The sequence below is a fragment of the Sciurus carolinensis genome, chromosome 12, assembly GCF_902686445.1.
Source record: "Sciurus carolinensis chromosome 12, mSciCar1.2, whole genome shotgun sequence".
Taxonomy (NCBI): domain Eukaryota; kingdom Metazoa; phylum Chordata; class Mammalia; order Rodentia; family Sciuridae; genus Sciurus; species Sciurus carolinensis.
The window spans coordinates 115713813-115734103 of record NC_062224.1 but is presented as its reverse complement, the minus strand read 5'-3'; the positions used below and the strand labels follow the sequence as shown (position 1 = coordinate 115734103).

The following is a 20291-nucleotide window of genomic DNA, read 5'->3' as shown; positions in this document are numbered from 1 at the left end:
CCCAGTGGCAGAGAGGGCTTCTGGCCACCCCTAGGAAGCTGCCTGAAGGCAAAGTGGGGAGTGAGAGCTGCCAGTCACCAGGCGTGGCCGATCAACAGGCTGGGGAGGTCGGCCCCAAGGGCAGACAATGCTCCCTGCCCCAGTTCTCCAGAGGATTCTATATATGACGCACTGTGTTCTCACAGGAATAACAAAAGCAGACATGAAGGCAAGGCTGTTCTTATTTTAGCACTTTCATTTTTTTCAAAGCAAGTTCCTTTTCCCACTAGTTGTAAGCTATTCCTGCCAGCATCTTTGAGAGGCAGATCTATAACCACAGCCCCATTTTAGAGAAACAAAGGCTGCTGCTAAAGGTCATGGAAAATTATTGTTAGAGACAGGCATCTCTGGAAATTTTGTATAAAGCTCGCCCATCCCTTAACTCAAGTTTCCAAAGCAGAATTTGAGAATTGCTCATTCCCCAGCATATCTTGACCTTCAGACGACCAAGACATTTCTTTATGCAGTATGACAATACAATCCCTCCTTTCCTGCCTTTAAGACTTCTTTAAGAAATTCATCTTTTGTTTTTGCACTTTTAACATGTTATCCCAATTTCCTAAAGCATCTTTTAGAAACGACTAATGGGCAGCTTTTCCAAGTGTAAGAAATGAATGGGGTGTGCCGGCATCTCTGCTAGGACTAGGACACTGTCCCGAAAAGGAAGAAGGTCTGAGCATCCCTTAGTGGCGATGCCTGTCCAGATGCGGGCAAAGCATGCTGGCAAGTGCTGACCTACAGGCTAAAGGTGTAAAGACAAAGAACGTGAAGCTTGAATCTTGTTTTCTTCCAGAAATAGGAACCATCCATGTTCTTCATAAACTTGGGTTAAAAAATAAAAGGTTTAATAAGAATAGCGGGTACTGCCTTAATGTCTGCCTATTTTTTGAGCCTAGTTCTCCAGCATCGATTCTCTGAGTTAATCATCTTCCTTCCAGTGACATCCTTCCCTGGCCAGAATCAGTTTCTCTTGTTTGCCGCCACGGTGCCTGAACCTTGATCTCTGTGAGGGTCAGGGTAACCAGATGGATGGGCCATTCCCAGACGAGCTCCGAGAGGCAGCTGCATGCCCCCCTTTCCCATAAGGCGTGGTAAGTGCCAGTGCTGCCCTGGCCCAGGTGGGCTTTGCTCACGGCCTGGTTATCATGTGCTGCCAACAATTCTGGTGTGTGTGCACCTTCATCCAGGTGCTGAGCCAGGCCACCTCATTCTCTGACACCACTGTGCAGGTGAGTCAGAAACATATCCTCTCTGTGGTTTGCCCTGCCCACCACAGATCTGAAGTGAGCTCCTGGGATGTCTCCCTTGCTTTACCAACACAGTGCTAAAGGAGGGCAGTCCTTACCCTGAAGGGCAGAGGCACTTGGAAAACTGTCCTGGTTCATTCAGTGGATCAGATTTTTGGGATGGACCAGTCATTTGAACAGGAAAAAAAAAAAAAAAAAAAAAACAACCTCATCTAAGGTTTCTATCAACCTTTATCAGCTTCTCTGTATTTCCTGACTAGATCTCTCCTCTGAGCTCTAGACCCAAATAACACAAATTCACTGACCACCTGGTTGTCACGGATGTACCTCAAACTCATCCCACTTAAAGTGGAGACAACCAACTCCTGCCCCCTGTCAGTCACAGAACATTCCAGGTTTTAATCTTGCCAGCAAGTACTGCATTTCCTGGCCTCTCCTGAAGCTCACCGTGGCCATGTGACTAGGTTTAGGACAAAGGTTTGTGAGTAGAAGTGATGGGTGCCAATTCCGGGTCACCTCTCCAAAGGCAAGCTGCTGCCCGAGCTGTGCCCCCCCCCCCCGGCATGTCCTGCTGGGAAGGGTCCCTGAGCAGAGGGGCCCTGAGCACCACACGGTGGAAACGCAGGGCTCAGCCCGGGATCTGAGTCCAGAGGGAAATCCAGCCCTGGGTGTGATTTGTATACTGTGGGGTCTCTTTGCTCCAGCAGGTTGGACTACATCTACTCTAATGAAGAGGAAAGGAAACAAAGGAAGAGAGAAGGCGGGAAAGGAGGGTGGGAGATGAGCAGGGAGGAGGGCCTTCATCTCCCCCTGGGGTGTTCTCTTGTGTTAACTCATGACCATAAGTGGTTGCCCCAGAAATCCCCAGCCAGAAGCTGGAGGCATCTTCTACTGTCCTTCCCCTTCAGCCACCACATAACCAGTCAGTCCTGCCTGCTCCATCTCTTCACCATCCACGCCTCTCTTCCCGCTGCACTGCTGGGGCTCAGGATTCTACCATGCCCTGCCTTGCGTTCTGCAAGGGCCTCTTACTTGGCTTCTGCTGCAAGTCCTGCCCACATGCCATCCACTCTCTACACCAGGGTCACTGACATTGCTGAAATGCACCTCTGCCCCCTGGCACTCCCTCGCTCTGACTCTTTGAAAAGTCACCCTCTAGCCTTCAGGACACGAAGGGGCTGCCTCTGCCTTTTCCTCTGCCACACTGACTGCTCCAACCCTACTTCAATACTTGCAGTTTTCAGAAGACATCAAGTCCTTGCTTTACTCTCAGCTCCTGCGCATTCTGTTCCCTCTACAAATCTCCCTTCCCCATCCCGGTCATTCCCAGCTTGCTCCTACTTACTCTTCAGGAGTTGCTCTTACTGAAACCACAGCACCCCCACAGAATCATGTCCCATTGCCTGAGATTGTTCTATTTAGTCACCTATGTCCTCCATTAATAACAAGCTCCGTTCTGCAGGCTTCTAGAGACTGCTGCAAAGTAAGTATTGGACTGTTTGTTGAACGATTACCTCCGTTGACAGACTGTATTATCTGTCCCCTTCCCTTGCTTGTGCCGTCTCCAGAGGCAGAATACACTTGCAACTCCGCAGACTGTGCTCAGTCACATGACTTGCTTTGCCCAGTGGAATGGGAGCAGAAGAGCCATAAGATCCACCCAGGCAGATGCTTTAAAGGCACTTGTGTGGGTTGGCTCTGCACCTGCCGGTACCCCCAAGCATTTGCCCTCCACCATGAGAGGGACATGCCCAGGTAGTGGCTGTTCCTTCATCCTGGGTCTTAGAACAAGAAGACAACTGGAACTGAGCCAACTCCACCAAGTCTCGCCAATCCACAGCAGCCTACAGTGGACTACAGCTCTCCTGTAACATGAGCAAGAGCTTTTGAGATTTTGGAGTTGCTAGATCCTGCATCAAAATGGTGATTAATGCACCTCATCTAGGTTCATAAGTACTGAGGGCCTATTATGTGCCAAACATCGTGCTATGAGTTTTACACAATCTCATTTTAATTACCACAACATAATGAAGTAGGTTAGTTTTCTATTTTAATGTCTAAGAAAATTATATGAAGGTATCATTCAATCCAAGTCAGTTAGACTCCCTTCCCTGCCTCTGAGTCTGCTGTCTGGTGCACCAGGGGCATGGAAGAGGGTCCTGCCCCCAAATCAGAGTCTGCTTCCTGCAGGGCTCCAGACGCTGGAGGGGAACAGAGGAAGCAGCATGTTCTTCTGAGCTCTTCCTTGTTTCTTGGCCCATAAAGAACTCTTGTCATCCAAAATACCTTCTTTCATTTTCAGAGAGCCAAAAATTATCTCAGGGACCATGATTTCAAGCGCACATATGCGGCAGCCACATCTGGTGTGGCTCCTGGGTGCATGGCACCAGCCCTGGTCCCAGGTGGTCAGCAGCACCTGCTCTGTGGCGGGAGCATAGCCTCTGCCCTCCTGTGTCTTGCCGGAGCGCCGCACGTTCACGACTCCTTCCCCGTGCACTCAGCACTCATCTGGGGGAAACTGCCAGGCGTTCTGCCTCACTCTAACCCCAACCCTGGTTTCTACAAACTTCAGGCCTCAGGACCCCATGTCCCATAATAGATGTCACATATGTTCACTTAAATCAAGAGTTCTAGTCTGATCGACCTCCACCAGAAAACAAGTTTTCTCTTGGATTCAAACACTAAAAACCACCAGGTCATATTAAGTCTGCGACAATGTCTTATCCTTTTAATCAACAAGACACCATGGGATTGGACGAGTCACTTATTTCCTCTGAGCCTGTGTCTTCATAGTGTTGGTAGGTAGGGTCGGCCTCACTGAAGGCTCAAATAGGATAATGCACAAGAACACCACCTGACACGGAGACACATCATAGCTGGCAAATAAGAACAACGCCACCACCCGTCATCTTCCTTCATATTCCTGCTCCGAGGAAAGGAGCTAAAGTAGTCGGAGGGAGTGAAGAGGTAAGTGAGTCCTGGAGCAAAAATTTGAGACTGGAGCTGGGCCTGCTGGTGCACACCTATAGTCGCAGTCACCTGGGAAGCCAAGGCAGGAGCACTGCTTGAGCACACGAGTTCAAAACCAGCCAGGACAACACAGCAAGACCCTTCTCAAAGAAACAAGATGGGACATTCTAGGCCCGTGCTGGCAAGGGGAGGAGTCATTCTATCTGGGCCGAAGAACCTGTCTTAGTTCACTAGCCCCCACAGGACCACGTGCCACTGTTCCAAGGACGCTCTCCCAAGCACCAAGCACCGGGAGCTTCTCCACTCGTTCTGAAAAGCCTAACGAGCAGCTCCCTTCCTGGCTGCTGTTTTCATTCCAGCTGTTCACTGGACCGAAAAGGCGGAAGAAAGCCGAGCCCCCCCCCCCATGGCTCTGCACTGGAAAGGAAGAGTGGGCCTGCCACTCAAGCTTTGATTTCCAGCTCATCAAAGTTAAACAGAGGAAAGTTCAGAATCTAGAATCCTAGAGGTAAAAGTAATCTCAAAAACCCCTCATTCTGCAGATTTCAAGACCAAGAAACAGACCTGCCGTGGCTTGTGGAGGAGCTGGGACTAGAATCTACACTGCACCTCCCAGGCAAGGGATCTTCCCACTAACCAGGCGTGGAGCACCTACTAAGACTCTGAGCACAGTCCGGCAGTCTCCCACTAGACTGCTAGTGTAGTCCTCTAGCTGGATGAGGTTGCCACCCTTCAAAAGCACGTGTCCAAACTGCAGGGTGTGACAATGAGGTGACTGCCTCCTAGCCCAGAGAGTCACATCAGCTGGGGGACGGCGGGCATAAGGACAGCTGTGGTAAGAGCAACACAGGAAGATGTTCTGGTATGCACAGGTTGCTTCCATGGAAGAAAGCAGACAGGAGAGGACAGCACGGAAGTTGGGGTCCGCAGTCTCCAACAGCGAATCTTCCGACTCCGTGGCACTCTGTCTCCATGCCCAAACCAGTCCTCACACCGTCTCCAGGCTGCCTAGTACAACTGGACCAGGAAACAACCATTAGCTAGTACCTCCTTCCCCTGCAGCTGGCTAGGAGCCCCTTTGAGGCGCCCACAATCCTTAGTGCAGGTCTCTATTGCTGCTTTTGTACAACACTATCGCTCCATAAGTGTGTGTCCACAATTCTCTAACCTGTGTCTCCAGCACCACACTGGGCTCCTGGAAGTCAGTGGCGGTATCCTGTCCATCTTATTAACCCCAGCACAATGCCCAGGAAGTGGGAATAACCCTCTAACTACCGAGTAAAAGTCCTCATTCGCCCTCACCTCTTCTGGGAGTTCACATCAGAGCTGGTCTAGGTGGGAACCCCTGGTGCAGACTGGTTGTGCCTCCCCTTGCTGGCTCTGCAGCACTGAGGTGGTGCTCCTCAGGGACCATGGACCACCATAACAAAAAGCCTGAACGCTAGGCTACAACCCTTGAGGTCACAGACTATATCCTCTGGTGCTTCATTCTCAGCACCTACCACGGTGCTTAGAAGCCACAGGAATTTAATACAAGCTTGCAGAGTGGATGGATACATGAATGAATGACGCAGGCTGCCAAAAGAAATGCTGACAGAGCAAGCAGTCTTCATCTCAGAGACACCGGAAGTGTCTCCAGGAAACACGTGGAGTGGGCCCCCAGAGCACAGCCCAGCTCTTCCCCAGCCCCTGCCACCCATCTTCAGGAACAAAGACCAATGAGCCCGCCTTCAAGCCCGGTTGCTAGATGGCACCTGTTGCTAAAATAGCAGCTGGTAAGCATTCTGTTTTTTCAAAACAACAACAACAACAAAATCAATCTACTGCAGGAAGCAGTATCACAATGACAATAAGAAATCATGAGCCTAAATATGTAGCAGGAAGAAATTCAGAATTTTAGCAAAGACAGAGAAGGAAGGAGCTGCTAGAGCCTGAGGGGAAAACCTGAAGTGTTGATTAGAAATTGCTCAGCCTGCATTGAAAGAGAAACAAGGGGAGAGGGCCGAGATAGAGAGGGAGAGGAGGGAGAGGGGCGGGTGGGAAAGGGAGGGAGAGCCAGAGCGAGGTGGCCTTTTCTTGGCTCTCTCTTATTTTAATCTGTCTTTCCCTTTCTCCCTCCTTTCTCCCACCCCCTCAAGAGAGAATTCATTGATTGGGCTAGACTAAGATTCTTTACCTTTGCTCACATGGTTTCTCTGTAAGGAATGAGTCTGACTCCATCTCATCCTCCACTGCTCCTCTCTCCTCAACCCCCTCCCCAGCTGCCATTGTCAGCTCCTCTCCTTGGCTCAGGCCAAGGAGCTGTCAGAGAGACAGCTTGTCCTTGGGCACCTCTGACACCAGGGCTGGGAGGAGAGGATGCCCAGGGTGACCACTGGCCGAGCAGAGGCAACCCTCCCTGCAGGGCAGCTCCAGCCATCGACAGTTGAGGTGGACCGGGAGGAACCTGTGGCCTACTTCAGGTAGAAGCAGCCTCTCCAGGTGCGTGTGGAGGGCGGAAGGCACAGACATCCCCTCCCTCAGGCAGAAATAAAACGAAATACCCTCCGGCAACCCAGGGAGGCCCAAGGGGCGAGTGCTAACAGGACTGGCCGTGGTTCCAGCTGGGAAAACTGGGGTCTGGTTCTGATCACCACTGTGCTGAGTGCAAGCTGCTTCCCTGGGCCTCCTTTTCTCCAGCCAAGAGGGCTGAACGAGATCTCCTGGGGCCCCTCCACTGATAGGATTCCATTCCCCAAGAACCAGCTAGCCATCTAGAGGCCAGATGTGCTCCCATCCCCTGCTCAGTCCCAGAGTGTGTCTAGTAGGTGGGTCTGGAAAAGCACCTCTGGTTCAGGACCCTTCCCCAGATGCCGGCTGACTTCAGGCAGTTGGCTGTACAGGCTGCAGGTCTAAGTGCACCTGGAAGATGACAGATAACTGAGAGGAGACAAATTAAGGAAGCGGAATCCGTGAGGGTGGCAGTGGGAATGCTGGGAGGCTGGGGGAGGGGGGCATGGATCAGCCAAACCCTGAAATTAGAGATGGTTCATATTTGAATAACGTGGGAGGGACGAACTCAAGCAGCCAAGATAAGATGCTAGCTCTGCTGAGGGTGCCCCTCCAGCCGAAACCCAGCAGGGGGACAAGAGCAGTGTTAGGGGGTTTTCATTTGAAATAGGGAAAAAAAATGTAGGCAACCAATAATCTTATTCTGCAGCAGGGAAATGAGCATTTGCCTTTCTTCTTGAATGTATTTAACCCTCTTTCAGCCTCACCTGGCATATCTTAACCTGGTTCCCCTTTGCAAGTGACATGATTTTTTCCAGATCTAGTGGGCACCCCCAGAGAGGCAAAACTTCTTTCTGTTTGTCCTTTCCTCTCTGCCCATCATTTGCCCCATCCTGTCTTCACTACCCTTCTGACACCTTGCTGTTTCCTCCATCACTCTGTCCCCACCTGGTTTGAAGTGGGTTCCTCTGTCCCAGCCCAAGCCACCCAAACCTTCCTCACCTGCCCCACTCCCTGGGCAGGGCTGTTTTGGCAATCTCTCAGTGCCGGTCACCCCCAAGGCTACTTGTGGAGGCAGGACATACTGTTAGCTGGCAACAAAAGCCTTTCCTAGCCCCAGGAGAATGGGAAGAAAGTTCAGAAAAAGGAGAAGAGGACACAAGGGCCCAGATAGACCAGACTCCTGCGATGGGGAGAAGCCTACCACTTCTGGACGGCTCTGCAAAGTGTCTTCACTGGATGCATGTGTCTGGCCAGGGGCGTTCATCTATTAGAAAGGGTCTTTTCCTTTTACCATGCAACCACTTCCCAAATGATGCTAGTGACACAGAGGCAGGCCCGAAACTCCACAACCAATCAAGCCTCTGTCCCCACGTCCTTCCCAATCCTCCTCACCTGAACCCTGAAGCCCAGGGAGTCGCAAAGAATGCCCTGAGTCTCCCTCCTTCTCTAAGGAAGGAATTGGTGGCTCTTCGCCTCCACCTCCCCAGTCCACCAAAAAACCAAAAAAAAAAAAAAAAAAAAAAAAAAAAAAAAAAAAAACCCAGTCCCTTAAAGAATCAGCCCCCTCGAGGAGCTTTCCTTTTTTCAGCCAGGGTTTCCCTAGGATTCGGCATTACAAACTCAGGCTAAGACCAGGAAGAACTGCGGTATGGATGGGGAAAGGCAGAAAGAACAGTCGCCCAGAGCCAATGAGTCAAACGTCGGGCTTCTCTCCCGCCTCCCCCATCTCTCTCTCTCTCTCTCTCTCTCTCTCTCTCTCTCTCTCTCTCTCTCTCACACACACACACACACACACACACACACACACACACACGGCCCCCTCCCCCACCAACCCCAGCTCGCCAAGCAGCTTTGACACGGTCACTAAGGAGGGACTCGAGGGTGGGTGAGAACAGCACCACTGTGGAATATGCGTAAAGTTCCGTCTCCGCGGAAAACGACACTTACCTGTTAACCAGAAGAGAGCGAGCCACCCCAGCACGACCCTGTCCATTTCCCCCAACTTCCCATGCAGATCAGGCGCGGGGAGAGTAGGGAGCGGCCAAATGAGGGTTCCGACGACCTGCGGCACAGGCGGCGGGGGCGTCCCTGGACTGCTGGGCTGTTCGCGCCGAAGAACGGGCGGCGCAGGAGAGCGGGGCTGAGAGCGCCGGAGAGCCGGCTGGGCGCGCAGGAGAGCCGGGCCGGCCGCACCGTGGGGCTGGCGGCGCAGGAGAGCCCGGCGGACACGGCGCTGCCGCGGGCGGGCTGTGCGCGGCGCTCGGCGGCGCCTTCCCTGCAGCCGCGGCGACCTGCAAGCCCAGCCGCGAGCGCGGGGGCGCCGCCCGCCAGAGCTGCCGCGTGGGGGAGCTCGGCCGCCGCCCGCGCCTCCGCGCCCGCCGCCCGGCTGCCAAAGTTCCCGATCACGTGCCGCCCCCGCGGCCCGGGGTCAGCGCCGAGCAGCAGAGCGCACCAGAGAGCCCGCTAAGGGGAGGCGCTGGGAAGCAGGGGCCGCCCGGGTTTTCCCCAGCTGAGACAGCGAGCGGGAACCCTCGCAGGAACGTGGGCTGGGGACCCGAGCAGTGGGGGGTCAGTGCGTGGGCAACGAGGGTGGAGGACCTGTGAGGACTTGGTAGAACTTACAGAAAGTAGACTGGAAGTCGGGTAGGCAGGGGGTTTGCTTTTGCTGGGCCCCCTGCCCCTGCGTCTAGCTCTCCGCAGAATTGAAAATGGTAGGCGGGAATCCCGCTTCACAACTTTTCCCTATTAAAACGGTATGTGGTAGAATAAGGGCATAGGCCTTTTAACAGAAAATACGCAAAACTAGAATGAAATAAACATTTATGACTTGCATCTGTCTAGCGGTTTTTGCAGGCCATGTTCACTTGGATTATTCCCATCTCTAAAATGGATCTGTCTTTTGTCCGCAGAGGATGTTGAGAGAGAGCACAGGGTGTTGAGGAATGTATGCTTGGCTTAACAGATGTGTGAAGTCTCTTCTAGGTGCTGAGAACCAACGATCGATCCGAGGATAAGGCAGACTTCTGCACTTAGGGAACCTCATCTTGGGTCCAAGAGAGGAGAAACTCAGACCATTAGGGGCATAATACATACTCATTGTAAAATCCAGCAAATATGGTCAGAGACACAGGGAAACTGCCTGGGGAACACGGAGGGAGGAGCTAGTTGGTCTTGGGAGGGGTAAGGGAAACACCTGGATTGGCATGTGCAGTATGGGCAAGACGGCGGACGTTCAGGGATTGCTAGTGGGAAGACATCAGGCCAGGGGCATTATGGGCAGAGGAAGGAGAGAATGCAGAAAGGTCTGAAATAGTGGCCCTAGGCTTGAGAAGAGTTCCTAACTCCATGTCTGAGGATGATCACACCTGAAAGCAGGGGTGATTTAAGCACATGGGAAACCAAGAGGAGACCCTGGATGGGGGTCTTCCATGGCTGCCTGGCTTTTGAGCTCCCTTCATATTTTTGAGCAATTCCAACTCCAGGAGCTGAAAGTCCAGAGCAGCTCCCGACTACTCTAGTCAAGTGCAGATCCCTGACCCCAGACATGGCAAGCCTGGCCCTCTGGGTCACAGTTTTTTGAATCAGGAGTGAGTCATCAAGAGGTAGGACAACGTGACCATCTGTCCTGCTAGCCTCTCTGGGTTCTGGCCTATCTTCTCCATCTGGATCTCCAACTTTCTTGACTGGTGCCACCCAATATCTTTCATGAACTCTCTCCCTCTCTGCTTTATTTTTGCCAGGATAATTTTTGATGTACACCTTTAAGAAACCTGAATAACATTCTGTGTGAGAGAAATTTGAGAACAATTTCCTTTCATATATGAAAAAGAGTATATCGAAACAAAGGAGGCACCTAACATTTGTGAGTTTCTTGTTAGATTCTAGGCATAGCTCTCCATGTTCTACAAGCTTTCTCATTTAATCCCAATAAGGACATGTAGACCCAGTGAGTATCACTAACTCCTCTGAGGTCAGGTAGCTAGTAAATGACAACACTTGCATTTGAACTCAGGTTGTCTAACTCCAAAGTGATTGAGTCTGCACCATAAAAGGGAGTATCAACACCAGAGGGCCGAGATGATGCTGTGTTTGTATTAGGTTCTGCCATTTACTGCTATACGTGTGGCATACTCAGTGTGCAAGGGAGTTTGAATAATGTTTAGTATCCAAGGACACTTAACAATGGCATTTTATACACAATTTGAACACAAAACCAAGTTTCTACAGGTGAAAACGGGAGATGGACTGAGTGAAGAGACCCAGGATGTGCCTGTGAAATGGAAAGTGAATGCCCACAGAAGTGAGCTTTGCATGTGTGCTCAGAGTATGTGCCATTGCACACTTCCAGGGTAGTCAGGAGGCATGCCCAAGAGCTGAGCTAGAGGGAGTGACAGAAGGCGGGCACCTTGTCTACCATCAAGGGAGCTGGGAGTCTGCGTAGCACCCTGCAGTCTACTTCATACCCAAGGAGGTGCAGGAGGTCTCTCCTGAACTTCCTGCATGATTGGGGCCACAGCTCATCCCCTAAATTAGTGTGTGCCAAATGCACATTACCAGGGTGATGGAGGGTTAACAGAAGCTTTAGGTATTTAAGGGTACATCTACTGATTTAAAGCAGGCAGCCTAAGGGAGGAAGTTGGAAGGAGGGAGGCAATGATATTTTGCATATTGGTGGAGGGTGACAGGGTGTGACACCCAGAATCCCAATAGTCTTCCAAGTATGGTTTTTGTATTTCCGACTGCAGAATCACATTACCATGTGTGCTTAGAAATAAAATTCCCAGGCTTTACTAAAACTGATGAGATCTGATATGCCAGGCAGGGCCTGGAAATCTGCATTTTAACAGCCTTCCCCAAGTGCTTTTGATGCACATTAATGTTTAAGAAGCAATACCTAACCATCTTTTTGATCTCTTGGGAAGCCATGGCATTAATGTTTGCAAATGTACCTACTCTCTGATTAAGCTCCAGTTGTCCATTTGTCCATGCCAAGTAGGATAGGACCCGAAGCAGAGATTGGTTCATCTTGACCAAGTCCTGGCCTCCAGGATGTCACACTTTCTCCTGCAACTGGAAAACAACACATCAGAACAAGTCCTATGTGGAACCAGGGCAGAATTCCCAGGAAGCTGGGGTTGTGTTTGGTGGGGAGGCCGGTGGACGAACAGGCCATTCCATCGAAGCAGCACACTTTAGAACAGAATTAGGACACAGGAAAGGAGAAGTGAACCAGTGCAAGGAGACATGCTGGTAGCTGGTAGCAACCACACAGTTATAAATACAATGTGGCTGAACCCTCTTTAAAGCACGGTCTCTTCGCAGACACACAGGCTGCATGCACACGAATCCCGCTATCGCGGTCTTTATAAAGCACACAGAGAGCACCGCATTTCTGCCGCTCCACTCTGATCTTGTGTTCCAGGAGGAATACAGGCGCCGTGCCTGAAGAACAGACGCCCTGTTTCCCACCTAAGTTGGGTTCCTCTTTCCTTCCTTGTACTATCTATTAGGTTTGCTATCTTCCCCATCCCCCAAACTTTCAAAACCGTCCTCAATGAATTATAAGCTTAAAAAAAATCTAAATTAAACAAAGGAGCTAAAAAAATGGAGACTCTATGCTAAAAATGGAAACATTTTTAATCTGGAAGCCCTTTTATATTGAGGAATAAATTGTTTCATTTTTAAAAAAGCAAACATAAAGCACGTGATGACACCCCATCCCCAAAATATGAACTGGCAAGAACAGTGGTGAGTATATAATAAGTAAAAGACTAGAGAACATGCTGAAAAGTCTGCTTGCGGCATTTCTAATGCAAGAGCCGGCTGCCGCAGGCTGCAATCCAACTGCAGTGGTGCTGGGTGCTAGGTTAGATGCTCCTGGGCTCCATCCCAAGCCAGCCCCCAGCAGTGGAGCAGCCTTCTTCTGCCTCAATTCTCCCTCAGTGCTTTCCCCAAAAGGGGTCTACCCAAGGACAGAGTGAAGAAAAGAGTGGACTATAATAGGATATTTACAGTGTGGACTCCAATGTTGAAAATGCATTTAAAAGAGACAGAGGACACGACAAAAGAGTCGCAACAGCTCTCTCTGGGTAAGACTGTCATTGATTTACATTTTCTTTCTTATAATTTCTATGTACTCTAGTATTTCTACAATGTAGAAAAAGTTGCAGGTCAGAAGACATGCCCCTGCCAAAATTTATTCAATCTCTAGGCCATCCCGGGAGGAAGAAGAGAAGCAGGGAGAAGGGGTGACAGGTGTTTTGTCAGGTCTGTATTTTCAGCCAGCAAAAAAGCCCCCCAACGTACACCTGCTCTCATGATGTTTCAATTGTGCTCAGTTAATCACGTTAATTAGGAGCAGTGGAAGCCCTGGGAGCCCTCATGACTTACAGTTCAAACCATAATTTCTTTGTAATTTGAACCCAAGATGAAGTAAGGCTGCTTCTTTTATGAGCCCCATCTCTGGTTTTTGCCTTTGTTTCTGTTTCTGTTTCAATGCGAGCATCCTTTGGAGACCTGAGAAGCATCAACAGCCCCCACAATGGGCCAGCAGGGCTCTAGCTCCAACGGGGACCGTGCGGCACTGGGAGTGGGGCACTCGCACCGTTGGTGCAGTACCCCTCCCCAGTTCTGGGTGCCTTACTCATGGAGAGAATCCTCATGAGCTGAATTCCTTACAAACTATTCCAGGTGTTCTTCTTCCTTTGCCTCATTTTTTTCTCTTGCCTAAGTTCGTCCATTTTCTACACACATTTATTGAGTGCTCATCCAAGATGGGAATTCAAGATAGGAATTCAAAGATGAATGAGTTCCAGCCTCTTACATCAAAGAGTTTATAATCGAGTTGTGGCCATATGCATGAGGAGGGACAAACATGAGATCTTGAAACATGATGTGTGGCAGGGTTTACGTTAGGACATGTACCAGATATGATGTGGGAACAAAGGAGGTAGAAAAGGATCAATTATCTATTAATAGTGCTGGTCAGACATATCTTTATGAAAAGGTGACCCTGAGTTGGTTCTTAACCAAATCTCTAATGCAGAAATGGACCAAGAGGTCCTGCAGAAGGCAAGGAACAGGCACCTGAGAACAAGCCCTCCAGGCAATGAGCTGGACAGACAGGGGAGATCAGGCCACCAGGTCTGGACTTAACCTGGCAGGCAAAGAACACCCCCATGAGAACTTCTAAGCAGAACAGCAGACCTGTTTTGACAAAGTTATTCTGGCCACGGAGCGTAGCATGAGTTGAAAGAGAAACAAGCAGAGGTCATTCCCATGGGAAAGTTATTACCAGATTCCCAGTAAGGCCAAGCATTGGAACTACACTATGGAGCAGCACAAAGAAGAATCAAGAGACATTACAGGGAGACACAGGAGGCAGAATCCACATGGCCTGGCAAGAGGTGCATGTATACAGCCTGAGCAAGCAAGAGGAATCCACCAAGATACTGAGCTACTCAAGAGCACAGCAATACATTCAGGAGGTGTCTAGAAGGTAGTTGGAGATCTCTCTCTGCTTTGGTACATCCTCCAGTGGTAAAACAGAGCACCAGTAAGGAGAAGATGGGATTGCTCAGAGCTCAAGGTCACTCATGGGTGGTGTGGCCTCAGTTTCCCCTTTGCAAACTGGGAAATCCACAGAATCTGTTTCATAGGGTTGCATGAAGGAGAAATGAAATGACCCTCCAGGAGCTTATAGTGGAGTCCAACACAGTAGCTTTTAATGAATGTATCCCATCATTATCATCACATCATCACAGGATGGAGGACCCACAGTGAACAATGTCAGGGCCTTAACTTAAACCAGCATCAGGAAAAAACTCAAGACATATTTCCCATGAACACACTGGTGTTTTCATAACACTTAGCTAAAAATTACACCTTACACTTCATGCTAAAAAAAAGGTGGGAACCATCCAAGTCCCCAGTGGCTTCACCCCACGTCGGCTGAACTCTAACCCCTCATGGTGGCCATGTAAACACTACAGGACTTGGCCCCAACTCCCGCCCTAATGTCCTCTCTACCTTCCCCCTGCCCATTTACCCCGGTCACTCGCCTTGCTGGACATGCCTGGGGAGCTCCACCTCAAGCTTAGGACTTACTGTTCCCTCTGCCCAGAATGCGCTTCCTCCCATATCTTCACAGCTTGCCTCCTCACCGCCAGCCTTTGCTCAGATTTCACTTTCTTCACAGAGCATCTTTTCTGACCCCCTAAAGTCGCATACTCCATCAGTTGCTATTCTCTTATCCTGCATTCGTTTTCCTTACTGGACTTGTGCAGTAAGATGTCCTGAAATCTTGGTAGATGTCTAACTGTTTCTTTCTTTATTGCCTGTTTTCCTCATTAGAAGCTTTCTTCTATCCAAACTATTATTGTGCCTAAAATAGCCTGGTACTCAGTAGGTTCCTACTAAATAGATAATGAAAAAATGAGCTGCTTCCTGCTGGAATCACTCTCTTTTCTTGGTTTTCCTGCACTTCTTACTTGTTAAAATGTTCTTTCTTACTCACTTTTACTGGTCTTCCTTCTCTGACTTTTAAATGCTAGTGTTCCTTAGGACTCCATCCTGGATCTTTTTTCTCCTCTCCACTCTCTCCTTAGGTGATCTCATCCATTTCCATGAATTTAAATACCAACTTTATGTGGCTTACTTCCAAACTCCATCTCAAGCCCAGAACTTCAGCTTACATGGCTGACTGCCTACTTGACATCTCCACTTGAATACATAGTAGGCATCTAGAAGTCAACATGACCACAGGGAATTCTGAATCCCCAGCCTCCCACACACAACCCAGCAATTTCTGAATAGGAAAACGGATTTGTTGGAAAGTGGGGAAATCTGTTCTGTTTATGCAGAATTTTACTTAAGTAAATTAAAAATAATCAATTGTATTAAAGAGGGAGAGAAGCAGACATCAGAAATTATGGAGGAGCTTTGGATCCTCCTTGGCATTAGCTGTCCCCTCTGTCCCTGAGTCCTGTCTTATAAAAAGCATCACTTACCATTGAGTTACTGAAATCCAAACCTCTGGATCCCGCCTTTCTCTCTCTTCCACACCAGCATATGAGCTAGTTCTCTCTCTCCCTGAGATGCCCTTTGAGCCCTCCCTAGCCTCTCCACACCTGCCACTGCCTCTCTATCCTAGGTCCCATTGTCTGCCACGTGGACTCTTGAAGGGTCTCACTGTGCAGATCCTTCCTCTGTGAGTCATTCCCCAATAACAACACTGATAACTTTACTATAAGCCACATTATGACATGTCTTTTAAAACCTTACAGTAGATTTTAAGTGTTCTCAGCATAAAAAATAAGTGTATGATGTAATGCATGTATTAGCTCAATTTAGCCATTCTCCAGTGTACACATATTTCAAACTATGGTGTACACAAAAAAATATGGTTATTTCTCAATCAACAATAAATGATAACTAAAACACTTACATGGCATCCATTTTATTTAAGAGTTGTAGTCGAGCCACTTTTATTAGCCACCCTGAATCTCTGTTGATTTCTCCAATCTCAGCATGCACCAGTCCCCACCTGAGTGGGTACCCAAAGGAACACCAACCAGTCTTCTACCTTTGGAGGACACACCCAGCTATGTCATATGAGCCTTTACCTACACTGTTCCCCTGTCCAGAATGCTCCTCTCAACCCCTTTCCATCTTATCTTGTTCTAAAAGTCACCTGCTCTGCAGGGAAGTCTATCTTGCCCACCTATCTAAAATTTAGTAGTTTAGTCTAAATACTGTTTTAAAATGTTAAAGTAAGAAAAAAGTCATCTTAATCAAGATGGAGTAACAGGGAACAGGTTTATCTAGCAGTCTGAAACTAAAAAGACTGGTTGAATACATAGGAAACAATATTTTCAGATGGGGTACATCAGGGGATAGACAAGAAAACAAGGTGATCCCTGTGACTGTCCCAGGTTGCTGCCAGGAGAGAGCTTCTAGGATGTGATATGAGGAAGGGCAGGCTGAGCAGAGCCAGGGGGCTTCTGGGGCTGAGGGAATGGGCTCAGGTGTCCTGGTTGGTCACAGTAGCAAGAGTATATGGGCAGACTATCAGAAAGAAGGAGCAGCAGAAAGGGAGACACGAGTTCTGGTGAGGATCCCTTGAAGCTTTAGCTGAATGCTGATCATCGCCCACGTGGGCAGGAAACACACAGGGCCAGGGAAAGTACAAAGAGAAAGGATTAGGGGGAACAGTCTCTGGAATTCACACAGGGCTGGAAATAGTTTGTTTCCCATCAGCCAAAATAGAGACCTCCAAACTCCTGAGATGGCAGGTGGCGTCCTCAGAAGGGTGCTGTAGCAATAGAGGAAGAAATAAGTCCTAGCGGTTGCTCGGACCCCACACAACAGACCACAAAAGCAAGTTTCAAAAAGAGCAAAACAGTCTTAAGCAGTTTCCAAGTACCAAATTGTGTCCCAGAACAAAGCACAAGAATATAAGAATACAGAAGTATGCAGCATTCAACAGGGTAAAATTTACAAGAGTTGCATCCCATCAGATTCTACCAAGCACGCAAAGAAGCAAGACAATGCAGCCCATAATAAGTCAATCAGTAGAAATAAACAGGCCCAGAAATGACTCAGATGCCAGAATGAGTAAAGATAATTAACAGTTATTATACCTACCTTCCATCTCGACACTCAATATGGCCTATCTCTCCTCTTTCCTCTTTAACAGGGAACATAGTTGTAATGTATGATATGATAATTGTATGTATAGATGTATATATGTGGTCCCATTAACTTCTTATGATGAAAACTAAACAATCTGATGAGCAAATACACTGGCTGGGGTTCGCAGCAGATTAGACATAGAAGAAAGTATGAGGAAAGTATATAAACAAGAAAAAAAAAGGAAAATGAACAGTACGGGGACTGTAGGCAGCCTCAGCAACGCAGGGGTGGTGAGGAAACTTGGGGAATGGATACGTTCATTATCTTGATGGCAGACACAGTTACAGGTATAGACGTGTCAGAACTCGCCAAACTGTGCACTTTCGATACACTCAGTCTGTTGTACTTCAATTATGTCTCAATATTGGCATTATTTAAAAAAAATAAAATAAAATAAACCCTGAAACTAAACTCTCAGATGAAAGGGACAGCAGGATGGTGGAGAGGTGGCACAGGAGGTGGAGAGGGAGGAGTATGAACCTTCTAAACTTCTTGCCTGCTTGGGAAGGGGGAGTATGGATTCCTGGAGAAGGTATGATAGAAACTTATGTTTTACAACAAGAACCTTAAAACTTTATGGGTAAGTATGGAATGAAGAACAATAAGATGTGTAATTTCAAAACCTGTGGAACGGAAAGTAGAGAAAAAGTACTGATCGATCCAACTAGTGCAGAAGAGAGAAAATAAGCCCACAAACATAGTACAGACAATGAAAAGAATGGGATATATTTTTTATTCAAGAAACTAGAAAAAGAATTAGAAAACAGCCTGAGGTAAGCAGATAGGAGAGAGCAATAAACTTAAAGTAGAAACAAGTGGAAAGAAAAACTGTGAAGCTGAGTAATAAAACCAAAAATGTAGATTTTTAAAATAATTGGTAAAATAAAGATTGGGGGTTAGGGTTGTAACTCAGTGGTAGAGCACTTGCCTGACACATGTGAAGCCCTGGGTTTGATCCTCAGCACCACATAAAAATAAATAAATATAAAACAAAGGTATAAATTTTTTTTTCTAAAAAATAAAGTTTGGGCAGTAAAAAGAAAAAACTTGAAAGATATAAATAATATTAGGAATGAGAAGGAAAGGAACAATAGTAGTATAGACATTTTTTAAATTATAAGCAAGGTTACATTCATTTTAAGCCAATATTTCTCATTTTTAATATCACCTTCACCTAGCTACAATTTACATACAATAAAATTCACACATTTCAGTGTATGGTTGGATGAATTTTGACATTACTACTTACAATGACAAAGCATGAGATATTTCTGCCAACCTAGGTTTCCAGTGTTAGTTCCAAATCAATCTCTTTCCTGGCCTCCTGGATCCAGGTTGTTGCTAATATGATATCTATAATTATGGTTTCAGCTTTTCTTGAGCATGATGATGGTGGTGATGATGATTCTGGGGATTGAATCCAGGAGGGATCTACTACTGAACTATGTCCCCAGCCTTCTTAATTTTTTTATCTTGAGACAGGGTCTCAGTAAGTTGTCCAGTCTGGTCTTAAACTTCGGATCCTTCTGCCTGGGCCTCTCCAGTTGCTGGGATTACAAGTGTGAGCCACCCCACCTGGCTTTTTTCAAGTTTTTATATCACATAGTATGAACACTTTTATGTATACCTTATTTCACTCAGCAAAATTTCAAAATTCATCCATGCTGATTAGTATCAGTACTAGTTCATCCCTTTTCATTCCCGAGTAGTCATCTACTATATGGATATACTGTAACTGATTATAATTCATCTGTTGATGAACATTTGGATTTTCCATCTTAGGGTTCTTATGAGTACATCAGCTATGAAAATTCATCTACAAGCTTTGTATGGATATGGTTTCATTCCTTCTAAAAAAAGTGGAATTGCTGGTTCCTCTGATAAATGTAAGAAACTATCGAGCACCTGTCCCAGCAATATTGTATGGAAGTTTCAGTTGCTTCACCCCCTCTCCAAATTTCACATCAATACTTGAAAACCCAAATGTAATAGAGAATTATTACAGTTGGATCTGGAATATTTTCCAAAAACTCATATTCCAAACATGATCCCCAATGCAGCCAGGTTCAGAGATGGGGTTTTTAGGAAATGGTTAGATTTTGAGAATTATAACCTCATCAGTGGATTAATTCATTTTATGGGTTAATAATTTGAATAGACTACCAGGTAATAACTATAGGTCGATGGGGCATTGCTGGAGGAAGTAGGTCACTGGGATCTTTTCTGTGGGAACTCTTACCTTGTTCCTAACTCTCTCCACCCCATCTTCATGGCTCCCATAAGCTGAGCAGCTTTTCTGTAACTGCCCTTCTGCCATTATACTCTGCCTCTCCTCAGGCCCAGAGGAATGGGGTCAGTTGACCCTGTGAAACCCTAAGCCCAAAATAAACTTTTCTTCTTTTAAGTTTTTCTTGTCAGATATTTTGGTCACAGTGATGAAAAGCTGATTTATCACAACAGTTTTCTAAGAAAATTACAAAAACTGGATGAGAAAAACTAGAAAAAACTAAGCCTATATAAGATACTGCGATGGTAGTCAAAGGGCAGCCCCAACCCACCCTCCAAAGACGCTCCACAATTAGAGTTTTACTAAGAAGTTCTACCAAATTGTCAAGAGATAGGTAATTATCCATTGTTCAAATTTGAAAGGAGAAACAAATGGCAGTTCATTTTGTGAGGTCATCACAACCCTGATCACCAATATTTGTCAAGGTCAACATCACAAAATCTGTAATTTGGTAACTCTACAGTCAAGGAAGTAAAAATTTAGCAAAGTCTCATATTTGAGAAGAGTTCACGCTAACAATGATAGGATGCTTCAACAGTAGAAAAACCTAGCAATACCATTCA

General features: G+C 47.4%; 1 protein-coding gene across 1 annotated transcript in view; it reads right to left on the bottom strand.

Annotated features, from left to right (window-relative positions):
* Positions 1–11774, bottom strand: part of Ildr2 (immunoglobulin like domain containing receptor 2) — a 56958-nt gene extending 45184 nt beyond the window's left edge. Inside the window, exons 1-2 of the mRNA XM_047519996.1 lie at positions 11703–11774; positions 8697–9135 (exon numbers count right to left, since the gene is read on the bottom strand). Coding sequence (XP_047375952.1) covers positions 8697–9135; positions 11703–11774 — 511 coding nt within the window. The remainder of the gene's footprint in view (positions 1–8696; positions 9136–11702) is intronic.
* Between the last annotated feature and the right edge of the window lie 8517 nt (positions 11775–20291).